Source organism: Carassius auratus, chromosome 11 (assembly GCF_003368295.1).
Source record: "Carassius auratus strain Wakin chromosome 11, ASM336829v1, whole genome shotgun sequence".
In the NCBI taxonomy this organism is placed as follows: Eukaryota; Metazoa; Chordata; class Actinopteri; order Cypriniformes; family Cyprinidae; genus Carassius; species Carassius auratus.
The window spans coordinates 11435817-11459233 of record NC_039253.1 but is presented as its reverse complement, the minus strand read 5'-3'; the positions used below and the strand labels follow the sequence as shown (position 1 = coordinate 11459233).

General features: G+C 36.0%; 1 protein-coding gene across 1 annotated transcript in view; it reads left to right on the top strand.

Moving 5' to 3' along the window:
* Positions 1-18338, top strand: part of LOC113111021 (succinate--CoA ligase [GDP-forming] subunit beta, mitochondrial-like) — a 98632-nt gene extending 80294 nt beyond the window's left edge. Inside the window, exons 10-11 of the mRNA XM_026275392.1 lie at positions 10590-10710; positions 17596-18338. Of these exons, the coding sequence (XP_026131177.1) occupies positions 10590-10710; positions 17596-17711 (237 nt within the window). The 3' untranslated portion in view covers positions 17712-18338. The remainder of the gene's footprint in view (positions 1-10589; positions 10711-17595) is intronic.
* The last annotated feature ends 5079 nt before the right edge of the window (positions 18339-23417 follow it).

Sequence of the window (23417 nt, the reverse complement as noted above, 5' to 3'; positions counted from 1 at the left end):
CGGTGCTTCTCCGCACTTCTGTATTCAGCGTGTAGTGATGGCTGTGTGAGTGTTGCATGTGTTCCTGTGCTCTTGTTCATGTGTGATATATTTGCTGTCTGTTAAACATCTCTGTTCCCTGTCTCAGTGCTCTCTGATCGACACACATTAACCCCTCTGAGGGTGTTATGGGATATTTATGTCTGTCTGTCACTGACGACACATCTCTCTTCTGGATGAATAATATTCCTGCCGCTGTCTGCTGATGTCAGCCGCTCAACACAGCAGCTCTGCGTGTGTGTGTGTGTGTGTGTGTGCACGCATGAGCGAAAGGCTTCATGAGAGGAAATGAAATCTGCCGTCTTGACTGACATGTGTCAGCTTTCTCACCATGCTTGCTTGCTCGCGCTCATATTTTATCCCGTCATTTTATCATTTCTGCATATTTTACAGTGTCACTGCATGTGTCACAATTTTTCCACTCATTTTTTCATTGATGGAATATCAGGACAGCTTTTGTATGAAAGATGTTCTGTGCCAAGTTATAGTGAGCTGCCTAGTGACTACATAGGCAGCTGCTTTTTCATGGAACCCTTATAAGTCAGGGATTTGGACATTAGTGGTTCTCAAAACTTGGGGCAACAGGATCACTTAAATGTCTAATATTCAGTAGTTTTTGTTTTTAACACCTTGCTAAGCTAACAGCTAACAGATTCACCATCAGGATTTATTTTTGTATTAATTTTTTTTGCAGAACTTGATTGTCTCCCACACAAATGATTCTTGTTTTGGTTCAAAACTGAACCAAAATTAGGTGTCTTAAGAGCCTTTGCTTCGTCATGCCCTTGATATCTCAAGATGCCTTCTCACTAGGCAGCTCACTGGATTTTGGAACAGAGCAGTAGTGTATAATTTTCGAATCAGTTTTCCATTTCCTCTTTCATATCTGCAGCACATTGTCTTCCGAGACCTTTGAGACCTGCAGATTTCTCTCATAAATGAGCCTGCATCCAAGTTCAGATTTTAAATTGAGCTGTGATGGGCATTTACTTGGCTTCCTGCATCTGTATTTTTTTTTAGGAGGTCTGATTAGAAAATGCAGGAAGAAACATAAAGAGACTTAAAAGCATAGAGCAACTTGCAAACATACACACACACACAAACATTTAGATTGCAGTGTGCTTTTATAGCCCCTTCATGCCAGACAGCACAAGCCATGGTGTCCTAACCAGGTGTGACATGACAGGTTCTCTCCAGTCTTCTTTCTGTCCAAGCGAAAAGTAGCAGAAAATATTTGGTGTTTAATATACAGGTACTTGGAGCAGAAACCAAAATGATTTAAAAATGGACAGAGCTACCCAGTGCGAATACTACGCTATTAATAAAAAGTCTAAAATGGCAAGTTATATTAGAATTCTTTGCCCAAAAATGATAAAGATTTTTATTTGCATTAAACTCATATTGTTCCAAACCTAGCTTTCATTTTTCAACTTTTTCTGTCCTTCAAATGAAAATTGTTTTTTCACAAAAAAAAATGAAAAATTCTTTAAAATATCATTTTTTTGTGTTTCACATAAAGTCAAACAGGTTTGCAAATAAATTATGCCAACAACAACATGATAAAGGATGACAATATTTTCATCTCTTTAATTAAAAGCCTTTCTTTTGGGTGAACATATAACAAAAAACAAAATGGATATACACCAGAAAACCATATCACCAGGTGAAGGCAACTTTTAGAGGTACACAATTAATATCGGCCGATAATTAATGCGCATCTCATCAGTAAAGCCGGTTCACTAATCAGCTGTAAATTCCATCACGTGCGTGATTTCACATAGAGCAGCTGTTACTACACAGAGTCGTTGTTAACTGACAAGCTGTGCAAATCCTTCATTATCGGCCGATATTTATTGTGCACCCCTAGCAACTTAAGAAAGGTATAAAAGCTGGAATTTTACTGGTTTGAGGAACACATGCACTGCTGAAGGACAGTTTGATTCAAATCTCCGTAATTCAACTTTTTACTTGCTGCTGACATTATTTATGCAAGTGTGTTTGTGAGTCTTTTCATCCTCATGAAGCTCAGTCTGTCCTTTTCTCCGATGACAGTATTGAGTCTTATGTGTTGAGAGAGAATTCAATGACATGTCGTCTGAAAGGATGGTCTAGCTCATCTCTGATATGCTTCAACCTGAAACGGTAGCTGTCATAGTTCACAACCCTACCACTATGGCACAAGAGAAACAGACCTTGAAGCGGATATGGCCGACGCCAGGTTTCAATTCACTAGGACACACCGCACCCACGTCCGTCAATGCCTGTAGTCTGGCTGCAAATCCATTTCTGCTTTGATTGCTTTCCTTTCTTTCCTGGAGATAGAGAGAGCAGGCACACACGTCTGACCACGACTTCACGTGGTACAGAGAGATGAAAGGCGTCAGCACAATGTGAACCTATAGTCGCTGTTGATTTGCCTGGATCTTACGGTAGAAAATGCACATGTTTTGAGAGGGTAAAATAATGAATTTAGTTTCAAGAGCAAGCCATTGATGTCTCTATGGAGAAGAGAGATTCTCAGAACCAGATAGATTGAGGGACCTTGAGGATTAACTTGGACTCAAAATTTCCAGTGCATCGTGAAAATAATAGGATCACTGTGGTACCATCATGTATCTGAGTTTTGGGGAAAGATGGACCATTTCTCCCTTTTTTATGCATCGGTAGATCCTGGAGCCTACCTGATCTACTGACGAAAACATACCCGTGGGAACTTTTTCCACTAGATGCGGAATAGGTACCAATAAGTTCATGTCACTGCAGTTTCCAACAGAAACTTCAAGCACTTGTAATAGTTTTTTGTACACAGTCATGATTACAGCTCCATATGTTTCACTTTCCGGGAGTAATGAGCTTGCTCTGTAGCTCTGGACTTAGGATGTGGAATCCTTGGGTACAAATCCTGTGAAAAACATGACTCACGATGAAAGAGATGAAGGATTAAAAAACAAGTTAAAACGTTGTGATTGCTATTGCACATTCATTTTTATTCATACTATCAGGTTGGTTTAGGTGTAGTGCAGGTGGTACGTTATTTTAAAACATCAGAGAGCGTTAGAGTTATATTGCCACTTAACGAATGTTTCAAGTCAGAACTGCAATGACGCATTCAAAACCAACGTCACATAAAACGTAACATATGTACGTACATCTGTTCCGGGGGAAAAACGACCACTATTTTAGCGCCACTCAGTGGACATTTCATATCGAATATTTCACGAAATTAAAATGGTATGTATTTCGCGTCTTGCGAAAAAGTCCTCAAAGGTACATTTTCATCATGAGATCAGGTTCCCTTTAGCTCATGTTGACCAAGATGCATTTGATACATTCAGCTCCAGCAACAAGACGGAACAGAGATCCCGTCAAAACTGTCAATCGACCGATGGTTCTCCAGTGTCTCCTAACACGAAGTGATACTCGGAATGGCGGTGTCAAGATGTGTCTGTGTTTTGCGAGCTGATTTTTTGACACAATGCTTCATCTCCTTCACTCTGGGTGAAGAGAGAAGCTGTCATGCTTCAGCAAGCTGGATAATTATTTCTCTCTTATCCCCTGTGCCAGGCCCAATCTGAGCCCCCAATAACAGCCTGGGACCAAACCACATCTTTCTCTCCCCCCGTCCCTTTTTTTCTTTCTCTTTGCTCCAGAGGAATGGCAGAACCACTAGCAAATGGATTAGCAGAAGGGGAAAAATAGCCTCTAGATTTGATAAGATTGTGCCAAATAAAGAGAGCCAAAAGACGGAGATATCAAAAAAGGAGAAAGCATATTAAACTTTCTTATCGTCGGAACTGGCTTTGCTGTCACTAAGCTTACACTCTGCCAAAATATTTGAATATTATTTTCATATCTCTACGACTATGCCAAGTTTGGGTGACTGATATGAGATGTGAAGCCCAGTCTGTTCAAATGGCACATTGGAGCATTCTGTCCATCAGAAGTGTTTCCCAGCTCTGATAACGTGCCTTTTTTCCTGAAAAGTGTCTCGTGTATTCATGCTCAGACTGTTAATATTTTAAACTGTAAGGAAGCAATTCGCCTGATATCCATCTTCACACCTACAGAAATGCCATTATTTCACCTTTCTAATGTGCAAAACAAACAGTCCCCCTTTCGCTCTTCCTTTCAGACGGATGACTGCTGTCAGCCGCCCCTCTTCATTTGAAAATGTTGGGTTTTAACCTTTGACTTCTAGCTTATTAAGGTATTCCACATCCACTAAGAGACTTAAGGTGCAAAAGAATCCGAAAGCTAGTGTACGAAACCTGCGTTGCGCAGATAAACCAGAACAATGGTGCTAATAGGGTACGGCGAGACGAAGGTTTTCACTCTTTTAGGCATTAACAAAAGACAGATGCACTTCCACAGATTGATTAGCACTGGTCAACGGAGTAGACCCCCCATTCTCTAGGAGCACAGCTGCCAATGTGTGGTAGGATGATAATGCCAGCGCTCCCCGACCACATCACAGGCATGTCCCGGCGCTGATAGCAGCACAACGGTATTTCTAATGAGCACTGCATTAATGGAGATTTGCCTCCTTTTTTAAATCAAACAGCTTTTGTTTCATCTTGTTTTTGAGATTTTTGTTCTAAGGCTTTAAATCACATCACAGAGAAAACGAATGATTGACCAGTGGGTACAGCGTACGAGTTATTGGCACGAACCCGCTACCAACACCAGAGACGTCTCATGTCGCAGAGAACATTCCCTGAAACAAAAGATACTCCAAAGCAAATAAAGATGAAAAGGCCTAATCAAAAGTAGGCTGCTTTCTTAAAAGTGAAAACCAACAGGGACAATATTGATGTCGTTACTCACAGCTTTCTTAGAAGTCATGAATCTAGAACGAGCATGTGATGCTAGACCCACTGGCGGCTAATGCAGACAAACAGCAACTCTGAGAGATGCTTTTCTTTGTTTAAGAGGGCTTTGATACTGTTTGCAGATATAGAAAATGTTGCAAAATTGCATTCAAGATCCCATTCGTTGTTTTCTTTCCTGTATTGACATACTTCCTCTACAGGACGCTTGGCTTTAACATATCGAAGGACTTTAAAATGTATAGACACACACACACACACACACACACAGACACATATACATATATACACAGTACAGACCAAAAGTTTGGAAACATTACTATTTTTTATGTTTTTGAAAGAAGTTTCTTTTGCTCATCAAGCCTGCATTTATTTGATCAAAAATACAGACTTTTTTTTTAATATTGTGATATATATAATAATTGTTTTTAAATTGATTATACTTTAAATTATATTTTATTTATGTGATGCAAAGCTGAATTTTTAGGATCATTATCACATGATCCTTTAGAAATCATTCTAATATGATGATTCATTATTAAAGTTGGAAACCGTTCTGCTGCTTAATATTTTTTCAGAACATGTGATACTTTTTTAGGATACTTTGATGAATAAAAAGTAAAAAAAAAAGAAGCTGTGTTTTTAAAATATAAATACTCTACTGGTCAGTAATTTGGTGTCAGCAATTTTCTTTCTTTCTTTTTTTAAAATAAAATCAATACTTTTATTCAGCAGGGATGTGTTAAATTGATAAAAAGTGATAGTAAAGAAAATATATTATTATTATATATATTATTAGAAAAAACAACTATTTTGAAGAAATGAAGTTCTTTTTAACCTTTTATTCATCAAATATATTAGACAGCAGAACTGTTTCCAACACTCATAATAAATCAGAATATTAGAATGATTTCTAAATGATCATTTGATAGACTGGATGTTACATGTGACACTGAAGGCTGGAGTAATGATGCTATATATATATACAGTATATATAGCCAATAGAGTAATTATGTTGCAGATGGCTTTGGAGGAAGAGCACTCTTATTTGTATCATTATCAAAGCCCATTTCTGCCATGGCATCTTAAAAGAATAAAACGGGTAATTGCGACGTTTTTTAGCTCACAATTAAGACATCTTTCTTCAAAGTTTATATTTCTCACAAAAAAAAAAAAAATTTATTCCATGACAGAAACAGGCTTCCCAAATTAATTTATTAATTCATTTATTTTGACAACTTTAAGGAGTACAGATCTCTTTGCTGTGAAGCACCGTTTTTGCTGCTGTCCTGTACGCTTATTTTTACTGACCAGACATGTATGAATGATTCAGAAGAGCATTAACTATTTTAATCAGTTATAAGTTGATCTAACTTGAGCTTGCACTCAACAAAGAGTAGATGAATTGGATTACTGCAGCTATGAAAAGCAAGAGCTGACTTGTTGACAAGTGGACCGCTGTAATTAGCAAAATAATATCTAAGACAGCTTCATGTTTAACATATACACAAAAAGTTATTTTCAGGATCAATCTGTTGACTGCTACTTTGTCTTATTACCTGTAGTGTATTCAGCCCTCTTTTTCATGTCACTGTCATAAGCAAAGCCTGCTCTCCGTTGCACATGCTCTACTTCACCATTAATGCAATATTCCAGAAATGTGCTTCAGAATGTTCAAGCCTGGAGGAGCAGTCCCACATTCCAACAGCAGAACGAGTTTTGTTTTGTGAAAAATAGAAAAACATGATCCTGCACCTCTGAAAGTTTCTATCGCATTTGTTCTTTTTCATTTTAAATCCCACTGGCAGTTTGAGCGAAGTGCACTATGTTTTTTACGAAGTAGCATTTACTCATGTAGGAGAAAGCATAAATCATGCCTACTGTATCATTAATATACATAGATGTCAATAGGAAACGCATGACTGGAAGAAATATGACTGTGCACAATAAAGGCCGGTTTGAAAAATGTGCTGCTGGTGAAGACACTGTTGTGTGGAGAATGAGGCTTTGTGCTGTTGCTCCTGGATCTGTGCTGCCCTCTAGTGTCAGTGGAAGAAAACCTGAGGAGCACAGCTGGGAACAGCAAAGAAAATGTGGCAGGAAATTACATCACAAGTCAGGTCAAATCAAATCAGGTGAATCAAATATTTTATCATTTCATATATATATATATATATATATATATATATATATATAGTATAACATTATAATCACCTGACATTTTTCTTAAAATATACCACAATTATAAGACCAAAATGTGACAAATTATTTCTTATAAGACCCAAATGTGAATTTTTCCATATATTTTTATCTATCTATCTATCTATCTATCTATCTATCTATCTATCTATCTATCTATCTATCTATCTATCTATCTATCTATCTATCTATCTATCTATCTATCTATCTATCTATCTATCTATCTATCTATCTATCTCTCTATCTATCTCTCTATCTCTCTATCTATCTATCTATCTATCTATCTATCTATCTATCTATCTATCTATCACACACACACAAAACACACACACACACAAAACACACACATTGTTCACCTTAGATCCTGCTTTAATTTCCTGTATTTCAATAAAATATATATTTTTTTCCCCATATATTCTTTAATGTGACAGGAAATGACATCACAATGTTTTTCTTTTTCCAGAAAACCATAGGAAAAATAATATATATGTATATATCCTAATTACTATTTAAATCATGCATAAAATCTGTTTTTATTCACATTAATTTTAATAATTTCAATCACAAATGTAATCACTTTTTTCACAATATTATTTTATATTTAAAAATGTATTGTTACCTTGATTTTTAATTATTATTAATTATTCACCTGTATTTCAGTCAGATATTTTAGGTGTATTGGGACCCATAATTCTAAGGCCACCTTGAAATTCTGGGATTAAAAATCTAATCTAATAAATAGTTCATTTTAAATATTTCCTTTTATTAATAATATAATACAATGGAATTATATATATATATATATATATATATATATATATATATATATATATATATATATAATGGTCTCAGACATTTCCAGCCTTTTGATTTGAATTCTGAGCTAGTTTTAGTCCTGTCAGTGTGACATGCTTCAGTATGGTTGTGACTATAGGCTTCTCAGTTTGAGCAGAGCTCTGAATTGAAAGGTCTGGGTCAAGTTTTACTCCCTTTTTGCTGAGCTGTGACTGTGTCTCTACTTATCATGCTTTTTCCTGTCTGTATCTTGCTGGAGTTGTACATTAATGTGTAAACTGTAGTAACTCAGACGTTACCGTTGATGGGAAGACACAGCAGATGTAGACATTCTGCAGTCATGGCAAATGTCTGCCAGTTCCAGTATCAACAGCTGGACATTCCAGACAGTTTCCCTGTTCTGTCTCCATCCAGTCTGTCAGATCCACTAACAGACCCCGCACTCATCTGCCGTGTGCTGTTTCAGGGTCACAGGCTGGAAACTCTGGCATTGGGCACCCTTTAGTCTGTCAGTTTTGGTGTGGATTTATTTATATCACAAGTTGACAATGAAACACTAGCTGTCCGCGATATCTCAGGATGTAAAGATGTGGATGTGCCATCTGGCAGCTCAGACAGGTGGGGGTGTACCTGTTGGTGGAGGCATTGTCTTGCCTGTCTGTGCATGGGTCCTCGGCCTGTATCTATTTCTGTCTCAGTCTTTTCACCTCTACTGTGGATATATATTTGATTCTTTTCCCCTTTTAAATGTAAAAAAAAATCTTGTATGGATTTTTTTCCCCCCTATGTGTGTCTGGGTGTATCTCAGTCAGTAAGTGCACTGTCTAGGGTGTCAGCCATTGTGAGGGCCGTCAAGATGGTTGCATTGCATTACAACTGCCTAAACATTTCCAGAATACGCTATAAAACTAGTGAGCATCAACTACTCGCTATACTTATTTATTAAAAATGCTTTTTATGAAGGCATAAAAAAACGAATTGTTTTTTATTATGTATCATTATCAAATTTGTGTTTTTTTTTAATAATAATAATAATAATATAATTTTATATTACCATCACCAATAACAGCCATAATAATAATAATAATAATTATTATTTTTAGTATAATTATTGGATATTATGGGTTGCTATTGTAACTTGTAAATAATGATAATCATTAATTAATTATGGATTCAATAATTCTAAATATTTATTATTATTGTTATTGTTGTTGTTATTCCATTATACCAACTGTTTTTTTTTTTTTTTTTGACAAAACAAATCATTATTAACTGAGTAATTAAATGTGTAGAATAAGTATTCATGTTAAATAATTAATAATAATGATTTATAAATAAAAAGCAATCATTTTAACCAGTCTATATTCTGCATTAAACAAAGTCAGTAAAATATTATTGTTGTTGTTATAAACAAACTTAATAATGACACTGGGCCACAACGAAGATGCAATTTAAAAAGTACAAGCTACACGTAATGTGTGATCTCTTAATCATGTAACAGATAATTGCGTTCTCAGAATCCCAGTGTTTAGAAAACCTCGCTAGTGTCTGAACTCATGCTCACACTACACATATTCACAGAACTCTAGAGCTCTAGTTTCTAGCCGGTAAGGCGAGTAACAGCATTTGTGGATGAACCTGCCAATATCTCTCTGATCCTCTGAGTTCCTCTCTAACCGTGTAAACATCATTACCACCGAATGCAGCCAGCAGTCACTGCCACAGATTAGCATAGATTATGAGTAAACATGCCAAATTAATTTGATCTGTTGACTTGCTAATTTGACAGAAATGAATTGACATTGAGTAATTTAAATTCTTACCTTGTAAGAGTAACACATTCATGAGCTGTTAACAATTCTGTGTGTGTATGCATGTTTACACATATTGATGCCCCTTTGATTGCTGCTAAACATTTATGCAAATGATCGGTGGATTATGTGAAGTGTAATTTGGGGGTGGGGGGGTTGTTGAGGAATTATGGTCATCACATAGCATTGTACTGCACTAGGCTCAAATATCTAGTTTCTTCTCAGGTGAACTGCTCATATCAGGACTTAAGCAACTCAAATCTCTTTTCTAGCCACATGAGGGTTTTTAGCATGCTAATGCTAATAGTCTATTTAACAACTGGTCTTTTTTCATGTGATGTTCAGGGTTTTCTCCAGTTGTTGAAAGCCTGGAAATATTAGAACTGTTATACAATGTTATAAATAATACACATTTTCATGATCGTCCATTATGAATATAAACGTTTCTTCTTATCCTCAACTCTAAAATGTTTAACTGCTTTGAAATTGATTAATTTCAATGGTCAGACTTTATTTAAATGTCCAATTCTCACTATTAATAAACCATTAACTGAGACTTTTTCCTCAATAAACTAATAATATTAGTAAGGTAGTTGTTAAGTTTAGGTATTGGGTAGGAGGATTTGAGATGTAGAATATGGTCATGCAGAATATATGCTTTATAAGAACTGATTAACAGTCAATGTTTAATAATAGGCATGCTAATAAACAACTAGTTAATAGTAAGAATTGTTCCTTATACTAAAGTATACCCACTTTAATAATAATAAAATTAAATAAATGAAAAAATGTTGGTTGAAATGTGTGAGAACCCTAAAGGTTTTGCTTATTTGCCTTTTCATCTTCTTAAAGATGCATGTGATGCAATGTCATAACAAAGCTTTTTTCACCCAGTTTTTCTTCTTTTTTCTGCATTCAGGTCGAGGCCATCTTGGTAAACATCTTTGGGGGGATTGTTAACTGTGCCATCATTGCTAACGGAATCACCAAGGCCTGCAGAGAACTGGAGCTCAAGGTTCCCCTGGTGGTTAGGCTCGAAGGTGGGTGTGGCCAATTAATCTCAATTTTATCAAAATATGCAGTTTCTGAATCAAAGGTTCCAGTTTAATGTTGGCACCTATAGTCTTGTGGGCAGAGCGCCAACATGCAGTGCTGTTACGCTAAGGGCGTCCCGAGTTTCGAATCCTGTCTTCGGGACCTTTCCCCCATCTCTCCCACACTTTGCTGTTCTGTCCAATCATAATAAAGGCAAAAATGCCAGTTTTAACTTCTAATTTTTAAAACGTGTTCTGTAAAACCTTTACCTGTAAGCAACCCTTTGTCTGTCAAGTGTAGAGATTGTTGGTGTTGGTTGGCAAGCGTGTCACGCCGCAGCATTTGTTGGTGGCAGTGAGAGCAGCAGAGGGGCCAGGCGTTGATTGCTGGACCTCTCACCTGTGTATGCTAACGCTATGCGCTCGTGTGACACTGGGCCTCAGCCTGCTCCCATCTGGCCATTAGGATAATTGGCAGAAAACAGCTGAGTCGTTTTGCCCGGAGAGAGACATATACTCCACTCCATTAGTTTTCTGCCCCTCGTTTGTCCATGCCATACCCTGTCCTTCTGAGGACACCCTTTATATAGGACAAGAGCAGCATGCAGATATTTTGAAGTATTAAATGCACATCATATTTAATTTTCTGATAATATTTACACAAAATGTTGGCAATTAGCCAAATACTGCCATACGTCATTGAATACAGGTAAAATGGTTAAGGGATAGTCACCTAAAAATGGTATATATAATAATTCTGCCAAAATTTACCCCCGTTTTTTTTTTTTTTATGAAATACAAGAGCTTTCTTACCATGCATAGACAGCTATGCAACTACCACATTCAAACCCCAAAAAGGTAGTAAGGACAAGGGCTTTCACTTTTGTGAAAAAATCTTTTCCGATTTTTAAGACATAAGTGTTCATTGAATCGATTGAAAAATCAATTTTCCATGTCTAAAAAAAAGAAGTAAAGAGAGCGCTGGAAACGCACAAGTCAGCAATATTTCTTATTTATTGGCATGAAGTTTCGTGCAGAATAACAAACAGCAAACAGCTAAAAATACATGTGCAGAGGGGACGGCTGCCATAACAAAAGAAAAACATCAGTGCAGGTTTCAGTGCGTATAATTGCTGGTATTTTCTGTCTAGCTTTCGCAACGCATGCTGCACTTTCGGAATTGTTTATTTTCTTTTTCTGCTTGTTTGTGAGTTTTGTTACATATATATTTTGTAATTGTTTAATTCTTTTAATTGCGTAAAATTGCTGGTATTTTCTGTCTACCTTTTGCAACGCATACTGCACTTTCAGAATTGTTTATTTTCTTTTTCTGCTTGTTTGTGACTTTTGTTACATATACATTTTTCATTTTTTAATTCTTTTAAAATGAATAGTGTACATATTTGGTTAAAATTGATTCCCTATTTTCATTTTCGAAACTTTTTTTGGTAGGTCCGATCGATTGTGCAATTGATTTTCGAACTAAAAGTGACAGTCCTAGTAAGGACATTGTTAGTCATTATGACATTAGTGGTTCAATCTTAATTTTATGAAGCTACAAATCTTGCAAACAAGCCAAAGAGCATCCAGGTTCTACTACATCAAAACACCGGTTCCTGTGTCAGCAGCACCACATACATGCGTCATGGTACTCGTGAATGTGCGTCGAAGTCTGTCACGGAAAAGAAGAATTGCTGAATAAATAGGTTATTTTTCTTTTCTTTTCACACAGAAATATTCTCGTAGCTTCAAAAATTAAGGTTGAACCACTGATGTCACATGGACTATTTCAAAGATGTCCTTAATAATTTCTGGGTCTTGTACATGTCAGTTGCATTGCTGCCTATGCAGGGTCAGAAAACTCTCGGATTTCATCAAAATTTCTTAATTTGTGTTCTGGAGATGAACGTTGAATGCCTTACTGGATTGGAACGACATGAGGTTGAGTAATTAACAACAGAATTGTAATTTTTGGGTGAACTATACCTTTAATAATGCATTCCAAAAATTGGAATGCATTTAAATTTACTTATTAAAAATAATTCAGTCATTTTTATTTTGAACTAGCCCTTTAAATTAAATGGCTAAAAGCCTTTATATCATACATAGTGCAAAAGTGATTACTGACACACAATTTTCACAAAGCATTTTCCATCCAAATGAAAATGCCTTGAAGCAATAGTGGCTCAGATTCGCCTGCCCTCTCTGGAAAAGTGAATTAGACACAGTGGCCTGAAAGCCCTCAGTAATGGGTGTAAGAGGCAGCATGCTGCTTACAGATCGATCGTCTATTCTGTCTCTCTGTCTGTGGCTTATCATGTCTGACAGATCGCTATAAGATGGTTCCCAGCTTAGAGTTTAGTTGTATTAGCTGCCTATTGATTCAGGCCCATTTCTTACCCCAGCCTCTCCGTATGCCCCACCTTTCCAAGAAAGACTTCAGATGCATATGAGTGTGTGTGTGTGTGTGTTTGTGTATGGACCTATAATCTCTTCTTCAAGCTTTTTCACTATCAGCTCCTTCATGTACAGGTACCTAAGACCATTAAGATTTTGTTCTTCAACATGCTGGATCATTGGGACCAAAAGTACAAACAAGTTGTTCACTCAAAAAATGAATGTACTTTAATACTGGTATTCTTTTTGTCATCTTTTTTAAATCTACTGTACGGGATATGTATGTCATATATTACATATATTGAAATTGTATTCAGACATGATAAGATATATAACAAAATATTGTACCAAAAATATCATAAAATTCCTGTTGCAAGGGAAAAGTATGAAAAATAATGATTTCTGTATAACACTATCCTAAAATAATGTCATATTCGTTTAAAAAAGAAATATAAATTTCAGTAAAAATTTAAATTTGGTAAAATGTGTTAAATGGAGCTGCGAGTACTAGATAACTTGGGTACTAGATGTTCCAAAACACTATTTTGGTTACCAGCAGTAGTATCATGTACACTGAGTTGTGAGGTGTATATGACTAGAGAGAGAAAAAAAAGGAAATTATATAAATATATATATATATAGAGAGAGAGAGAGAGAGAGAGAGAGAGAGAGAGAGGGCCTCATACCAATCATGCCAGAGTAGATGCATTCATTTAGTCTTCACAATATTGTGTATTTTAGTGATATTTATGTAGATTGCTGTTCAAATGTTTTTGGTAAGATTATATATATATATATATATATATATATATATATATATATATATATATATGTATATATGTTGATATGTGTGTGTTGTTTTTATATATTTTTTTATTTTGAAAGCTGAATTTCTTTGTTTAAAACACAGTAGAACAGTAATATTGTGGAATATTATTACAATTTAACTGCAATTTGAATACATTTTAAAATGTAATTGATTTCCTGTGATATCAAAGCTGAATTTTCAGCATCATTACTCCAGTCTTCAGTGTCATGTGATCCTTCAGAAATTTGATGCTCAAGAAACATCTCTTACTATTATCAATGTTGGAAACATTTGCACTGCTCATCTGCCTGACCCCATACTTTTATACAGTTGTGCCAAGAGAATGCTCCAGTCAATTAGTTTTCTGATAGAACTCCTTTCGAAGCTTCTAATTATTATTATCTGTGCATACTTATTCATAATCATATTCTGTCAGTTCCATAATAGATATGCATGTCTAAACATAAGATACTCTAAAGTAAGCTTCATTCAGAGACATACTGGATCATTCTGCTTGGTTTTGGTGTTAAGTTGGTCTCTAGCAGCACCTGGTGGCAGTGAGGGAGTACAGACCTGTGTGTCTGTCAGCTCTTAGATGCTCAGATCAATATATGTGTGAGATATTACCACTTACATAACACATGAAGAGATTTGACTCGCACAGTGCCATCTGAAAGCCTCTTGTCAGAGCAGTCCAAAAATCTCTTTAAGTGTGTGTACTGTATATATAGGAGTATTTTTCATGGCTTTCGTTGAAGTTTGCTCTCGTTGCCCTCAGACGACTCGGCACTGTCAAGCAGCGGCGGACAGTGGATATTCTATACTCCCAGCGCACGGCCCTGCTCGCCCTCGTCCTCTGCTAATGAAATTATACAATTGATTGTTTTGTGCTGCCAAATGTGGGAGACGTGTTAGAAATGAGTTATTGTGCGAGCGGACAAAAGCGCTGAAATATCAGTAGTTAAGTGATGCTGGTAATTGAATTCCTCGTGAAACTGCTATTGATTAGAACATCCTCTCTCCTGAGAGCGCGAGTATTATCATAATTACACTGCTGGACAACAACAACACACACACACACGTGTATACAGATACTTGTACGTTAACATAGAGATATTTTAGTTATAAATATGTTGCATAAATGTATATAAGATTGCCGATCCAATCTGATAATGTTCAAATTTATATGCAGACCAAAATGCAGGATAATGCATTGAGGTAAACACTTTTATTTTCTGCTGCGTATAAAATGAAGAGGATTTGGAGTCGTGGCTTAGCAGCTTGCATGTAGATCCATGGTGCTGAGGTGCTCATGTAGGTGATGCAAGTTCAAGTTTGACTCGAGTCCTGTTCTGATCTCATCTCATTCCCCTTTTCTTTTATTTCCTAGACACTCTTTATGTTGACTGTATAATGTAAATTTAAATGTGTAAAATTAAAACTTTTTTTATACGTATGATAGTTAATGATTAAATTAGTGTGAGTAACTTAATAAAACAAAATAAGTTTGATAATAATAATATAAGAGTAACATTTTTATTTAGCTTATGAAAATGAAGTAATACATTATTAGATCAATTATCAAATTGTTAAATAAAAGTTTATATTTAAGTAAGTTTTTAGATAATCAAATTTAAATGTATGATGAAAAGTTATAGATTATTAAATAAAACAAAAAAATACATATGAATGATTAAAATATAAAATAGAGTGCAATTCAGTTCAAGCTGACATAATAAAAAAAAATAAAAAAATAAAAAAAAAAAATATATATATATATATATATATATATATATATATATATATATATATATATATATATATAAAAGTACAAATGCAGAATTTAATAGAATGAATATAATTGGGGAAAATGTAGTGGATTTTATTTTTTATTTTTTTTTATGTAAAAACAAATGAAAATGTCATGCACAATTTTGTAGTTTGCAAATCATTATTAAATATTTTGCTCATATTCCTTCAGTAGTTTAAAAATACCATTTAAAAAATGTAAGTAAAAAAAAAAGAAATCCATCTTTTTAATAGACTTGTTTTTGACACATTTTCTGTGAGTGAGAGATCCAGGTTCACCTGTGAAATCAGCACGTCTGTCATCCACAGCTGCTCACCTCTCCTCAACAGAGTCACACACATCTCACATATCTGTTATTCCTTCACTTACATCTCACAACTTCCATTCCCTGTACTTCTTGCTACCCTGCCTTTTCTTCTCAATCTGTCTTCATTCCTTTGACCCCTGTGGAGTAGTTCTCTGATTTGTTTTATTGTATTGGCCCCGGGCCCTGGCCCTGTTGTCAGGGGGCCAGAGTTCAGTGACATTCAGGGTCACTGTTTTACCGCAAGGGCAGCCCAAGCAAAGGAGTGCGTGCTCAGTCGGGACGCCTGCATCTGGCACCAACAAGTCCCTCTGGCCTGTGAGCGCAGCACTCGCATTTTCAGCCAATGGAACGAACATCCTCATTGCCATTCAGCCAATGGAACATTTCCTGTCCTTTTTAGCCAATGGAGCGATCCCAAATCATTTTCAACACTACTGCTCCTTCAAACCAGCAGAGACACACTCCCCAAACTCTGCCCTGCCACTCACAGCATTTTGAGAACGTGATTTTTTTTTTTTTTTTTTTTTTTTTTTATTTTTTAATACTCCAGCCAGATTTGTTTTCTAGGCCTTGTTGTAGGATGGATACTGATAAGCATTATTCAATTATGCTTAACAGGGTAGTTCACCCAAAAATGAAAATTCTGTCATTACTCGCACTCATGTCGTACCAAACCTGTAAGACCTTTGTTCATCTTCGGAACACAAATTAAGATATTTTTTATGGAATCTGAGAGCTCTCTGACCCTCCATAGACAGCAATGATGTTACCACGATCAACGCACAGAACCGTAGCAAGGACATCTGTAAAATAGTCCATGTGACATCAGGGGTTAAATAATATTAGTTATACTTTTGTGTGTAACCTGCATTATTTCTGCATCATATTCTGCATTTTTACTCCATTATATGAAACATTTTTTTTCTTTTTTCTTTTTTACGGATGTTATTATGGAACTAAACAAAAAAATATATATTATGTATTATTTTACAATCTGCTGGTCTAAACAATAAAGTTATTTTAATGATTGGTTTGGAATTATATTTTGCTATTCTGTTATGCTATATTATTTATAATATTTCTTTTTATTTATTTCTCTTTTATATAATCATATTTATATTTTACATTTATGTTGTAGGTGATATTTTAGAGCTAAACTTAGTTTTTCTAAAAACAATATCACACACACACACAGAGACACACACACAGTTTTTATTGTTTAATATTATTTAATATAGTTTGTGCCTGGATATAAGCAGCTTTAAGTGTGGTATTATAATTTTTTAAAATTTTAATAAGTTTGTCTTTGAATCGGATAAAAATGATTATGCATAAAACATTTTTTTGTTTACTACAATTATTATTTGTGAACCTGCGATGGGAAGTGAGAGTCCAATGTTAAATATCCAACAGTTGACATTATAATATTAACACATGCCAAAAAAAAATAAAAAATAGCCAGAAGAGTATATAATGCATCCCTGGTATGTGTGTCAGAATAAAAGTGAAGGCTTATAAACTCCCATTAACCAAAGTTTTTTTCCTATTGTTTTATGTGTTGATGTTCAGGAACCAATGTTCAGGAGGCAAAGCGTATCCTGTCTGAGAGCGGGCTGCCCATCACCTCTGCCACCGACCTCGATGATGCCGCCAAGAAAGCTGTTGCCGCCATTGGCAAGAATTAAATGCATATATGCATACACACCATTATTAGAGTATACGCAAACCAATAGAGCTGTGGCCAGAAACAAACAGAGCCTTACACACTTCATTCACACACACATGCCTTTCTCATCTGCCCGCTGAACCACAGCTACACACAGTACCAGCCTGCTAGAGTCACTGGGCATCTTGTCCAGTTTTTCCAGGGACACACTGTATTTGAGAGCCTCTTCTCAAGCCCCAACTTCTCAAAGGGTCTCAAATGCGAGGCAGTCTTGGGAAACGTGACTTTGCCTGGAGTTAACCTTTTTATTATCTGAAAGCAGTCATTTCTATAGCTTAATCAATAACTCTGTTATTTTCATTGCCTTACTCTTAAGTCTTTTTATGGAAAAGTTTCCTTTACTGATTATAAGTATGAATTTATATTTTCAAATTAACCTTAAATAGTTAATTGCATTCCATATTAATCCCAATGGTAAATCGCCTTAAGTAAACCATGAAATATGAGAGTGTCATATGGTGGAATAGCTTCGTTTTTATATGATTAAACTGTGAAATACATCCCAAATCTGATATTGATTTCTTGATCTCCATATGATATCACCGTCCAAGTTTTATTTTGTTTGTAAAAGTGAGACAAGACTTTTTTTTTTTTTTTTTTATGGATATAACATTTAAAACTAGAGATTAAGCATGGTTTGTCTTCAATATTTCTGCCTTAATGAAAATGTGTTATTGAACAGTCAATTCAATATTGGAAGAGTTTTCCTATTACATGTTCATAATGTATATTCAATTGCATTCAGCTTATCTGTCATAAAGTGGTACAGTTTATATACTGTGCCTGTCATGAAGATGTTTTAAAAGTCCACAATAAATGTAATTAGCTTTTTGTAATCTTGATTGTATTTTCAAAGTTAAGGTGGGTTTAAAAATGAGTCAACAATGTTGAAAATAAAGCTTAATTTTTGTTTCTCTTTATTTCGTCTTTTGCTCTATTTTTAATTTATCATTATAATTATTACAGTATAAAAAGAAAAATGTGTTTTTAAGCGACTAGTAGTAATTACAGCATTAGACTGTGTGTGAGTGAGTGTGTGTGTGTTCCCAGGCGTTTTCTGAAATCCATCCCTGTCAGCGGGTTGCAACATTTAATGGATTATCTGTCAGGCGATCCGAGAGGACACCCGGACCGGATCAAGTGCCTCGAGCAACAGCCCTCTGTCTCACTTTCTCCTTGTCTTCTTGCACTTTTCATTCTGCCTTACGTATACCTCGCTTCTCACTCTTCAGCCTGAATCTGCAACAAGAATCCCAAATTTAAGTGCTGATTTTTGACCAAGTGATGCCATGGCGTGCCACACGTATCCACCAAGTTACATGTGAAGGTGAAACGCGGATAGGTGTAAATCGAGGAGATGGTTCAATAATTGCCTATTTCAAGCTCTTCCTTCACCGTGTCAGATACAAGTGTGTTGATGGATTAGACTGTGGAGTTGGAGTCGTTTTAGAATATGCTTTTGTGGCGTCATTGTATAATTCAGAGGTCACCGAATGCGTGTGTCGGAGAGAGTAAATGTAATGACCGAAATTAGCGCCGCTTGCTTGTATAAATATAGATGAGCTGAAAACCCTTAAGATGATGCTGACTGAGTCAGCTAGCTGTCATATAGTGGTTCGAAAGCTAGTCTGTATGCTGGTCTTGTTACATAAACTGCATTTTAAAAAGCTATCTTCTTTCATACACCCTTGTAATTGTTCACTTGGACTTTTGAAAGAATTACAGTCACTTTTTTTTCCTTCGGAACGGATGTCAAATCAGTAATTGCCACTTTGGGAATCTGTCTTTTGAGTTTAGCGTGAAAATGAAAAGCGCAATTTCCTCCCTGGACAGTAAGGTCAAGTCATCCGTTCAGGAATATTGGTTGTTTATTGTGTCGTTTAGTGGTAACAGTCACAAGTTTATTAGTTCATAAACCAGCAATGTGCTTGTAGATGGCGCATTGCTATTGTATTTAGGTTGTCAGATGCTTGGGCTATTCACTCATTACGTGCTGCCTGTTCAGTACGCTATGGTGGGAGTCTAAAATGGACATCTAGAGCTCTTCTGTGTGAGTCTAATACCGTTCAGTAGTTCTCAAGGTCAGCTGGAGGTTTCCTGAAAACTTGGCTGAGAAATAAGTCTTCCAGTTTCCTGACCTCTGGCCGTCCTTGAGCTTTAGGAGGTACTGTCGTTTAAAGGATTGCCTTCTGTCACTGTAAAACTTCACAAAGAGGCTCGTTTCCTGGAGTCTGTGCGGCATTATTGAGGCGAGCCATAAAAGACAACGATGGAGATGTTTTACAACAAAGCTGAAGGGAAAATGTTGGCTGAAAGCGCTCTCAGGTGGTTGATTTTGTTATCTAGTCAGTGCTTTATATTCAGGTCTCATGGTTTGGTCATATAGCACAGATGGGAAGAGAAATCCATTTCCCTCTTATAGAATTGCAGCCTGGGATTCTGTAATTGCCGCACTTTAAGATCGATTTAAATTACTCTCTTCGTCTCCTTAACAAGGAGTTGAGTTTTAAGGCGGAGGATGAAAAAGAAGGATAAAGAACCGAGACATTTGATTCCTTTACTTTATGTAGAATATTAAGTGGAGAGAACTTGGAAAAAATAATTGATTAAATCGCTTTCCAACTCCTATACTTTAGTGAATATAGGAGTGAATAGACATTTGAACAAGTCTGACCTGCGTATGTTTTTGGAAACTATGCATAATATATTTTATTCATTCATTATTAATTAGTCTGTTTATTCATTATATAAAATATGAGTTAATGTAATTTATCAATAATAATATTGACATTTTATATTTTATCATTTATATTGTTTTATAATTAAGAAATTAATATGATGACTATAGTATATTTATAGTATGTTGTTTATCAAATTCATTATAAAGTGATTGTATGAAATTGTTATTATGATTATAATTGTTTATTATAATTGTATAATTATTTAATTGTTTATTATATTTAAAAATAGAAGCCCTAGTGTGGCATCGCCCAGATTTTAAAAGTAATTTCCCATCTATGCTCCCAAGCCTAGTGATATAAGCCACAACACAAAGACATTCTGGTGCCATATTCAAACTAAAGAAGAAAAAAAAGGCTCACTGTGATGCAATATTCAACTTATTATGGATGATTTAGTCAGGTTACCCAAGGCTAGACTTTCTGAGAAGGACCTTAAGGCTTGACTAACATCTCCTGCCTGTGTCTTACTGAGTTAGAGTCAGTCTTTTCAGCTCCTCCTGCTCTTACAGTTTCATGATTGTGATTTTCTGTATCCTCATTTATATAGTAACACTACCAATTGGTCTTCTCTCCTTTCTCATGCTCTCATTTTATTCACTCCATCTCGCCAGCTGGGGCTGTATATTATCCCCCTTTGTTAACGAGCGCTTAATGGGCCTTTATTAATTAAAAGAGGATGCAACAAAGGTGCTGACTGAATACACTGCTGGCAGTCAAGCGTGCCGTCTTTTCAAATATTTGTTAGTTTCTTTTTGTTTGAGAAACTTTCTTCTGCTTCAAACTTTTGACAGTGATTTGTATGTGTATTTGTGAGTGCTTCTCTGATCCAATTAACTACAAAGAGGTATCCAGAGAGACGGCTTCAATAAAGAGGAAATCAACTGATGGCTGACACTAATTAAAAGCTCATTTCATGTGACCTCTGAAAAAGCCTCTCTAATTTAAACAGAAGTGAAAGCAGGAGCGTTTAGTTTAAAACGGCCTGATAATGAGATGTTGTAGTGTCCTGGTGGAGTTTGAAGCAGGTGCGAGGATGACATGAACACACACACAACACAAAAACACACTGGAAAAACAGCAGACATGCTGCTCATGCATTCAGAACAAAATTCATTGGTTTAACCAACTTAAATGAACTGTTAAAGTCTGTTATAATCTGCTCACTGTTTGTTAAATTTAAATGTTTTGGGTTAGAATAGAACATTTTGTTAGTGCTAGAGTTAGGGGGTCAACAAAAAGATACAAGATATGTGTTATTAACCGATTCTTGAAGATGGCAAAGTACTCAGCTGCTCAGATTGAGTTGGGTGGGTCATTCCACCAGAAGGGAACACTTAATTTAAAAGTCTGTGAAAGTGCCTCTTTGGGATGGCACAATAAAGCAACGTTCAGTTGCAGAATGCAAGCTTCTAGAGCGCACCAAGATGTAATGAAGTTTTCCCATATAGATAAGGGTTGTAGGCAAACATTAATGCCTGGAATTTTATGCGAGCAGCTATTGGTAGCCAGTGCAAATTGATAAACAGAAGTGTGATGTGCATTCTTTTTGGCTCAAGAAAGCATTGCAAAAGTCCAGCCTGGACAGAACAAGAGCTCAAACAAGGAGTTGTGAATGATATTCTGAAAGAAAGGGCATGATCTTCTAGATATTGAATAAAGCAAATCTGCAGGACCGGATAGTTTTAGCAATGTGGTCTGAGAAAGTCAGTTGATCATCAATCATAACTCCAAGGCTTCTGACTGTATTTGAGGAAGTTATGGTTGATGTGCCTAACTGGATGGTAAAATTGTGATGGGTTTGATGAAACCACAAGCAGTTCTGTCTTGGCAAGGTTGAGTTGAAGGTGATGGCATTTCATCCAGTAAGAAATGAAGCTGAGATGCAAGCAGCTATTGTTGGATCATCAGGGTGGAATTACAGGGTGAGTTGAGTGTCATCAGCATAGCAGTGTTTCTGAATGACAGAAACTAGTGATACCGTGTAGACAGAGAAGATAAGTGGTCCAAGAACTGAGCCCTGAGGCACCCCAGTAGTTAGATGCTGCAACTTGAACACCTCACCTCTCCAAGATACCTAGAAGGACCTATCTGAGAGGTTAGACTCAAACCAATGGACTGGTTCCTGAGATGCCCTTTGCCAATAGGGTTGACAGGAGGATCTGGTGTTTAACCATGTCAAAACCAGTGGACAGATCCAGCAAGATAAGTATTGAAGATTTGGAATCTGCTCTTGCCAGTCATAGGGCATCATGAACTGAGAGCAAGGCACTCTCGGTTGAATGTCCACTTCTGAAACCAGACTGGTTGGTGTCGAGGATGTTGTTCTGTGTGAGTGTTTTTGCAATGAAAAGGAGAAGGGAAACTGTAGTCTGTCCGTAGTTCTCTAAAAGAGATTGGTTAAGGGTGGGTTTCTTAAGTAGTGGGGTTATACGAGCCTGTCTAAATGCTAAGGGAAAAACACCAGTGTGAAGGGATGTGTTAACGATGTGAGTGAATGCAGGTACATTAGCAGATAAGGAGGGATACATATTATCAGTGAGGAGGACTGATACATATTAATTTCAGAAGGATATTTTGATTTCCAACATACCTTTTCAGCAGCCCTGAGCTTAGAACAATGTTCATAACCAAAAATACCATGCTATTTTCACTTTGTGTTATCTTGTATGTGTTTAATAATGTTTTATGGACATTATATATAATTTGCACAAGTAATTTCTTACTCTGGAACTACTGTTTAAATTTAAATACATTTTCTATATATTGTAATACAGTTTTTTATATAATCAACCTTCTTTTTTTTTTTGCAGATTGTACAATTCCAAATTGATTTCTATAATCATGGATGTGCATAAACCCAGATGTCACAAACACACTCGGGTAGGTGGAATCAAAGGAAAGAGGTGACTTTCTCTATTTCCCCA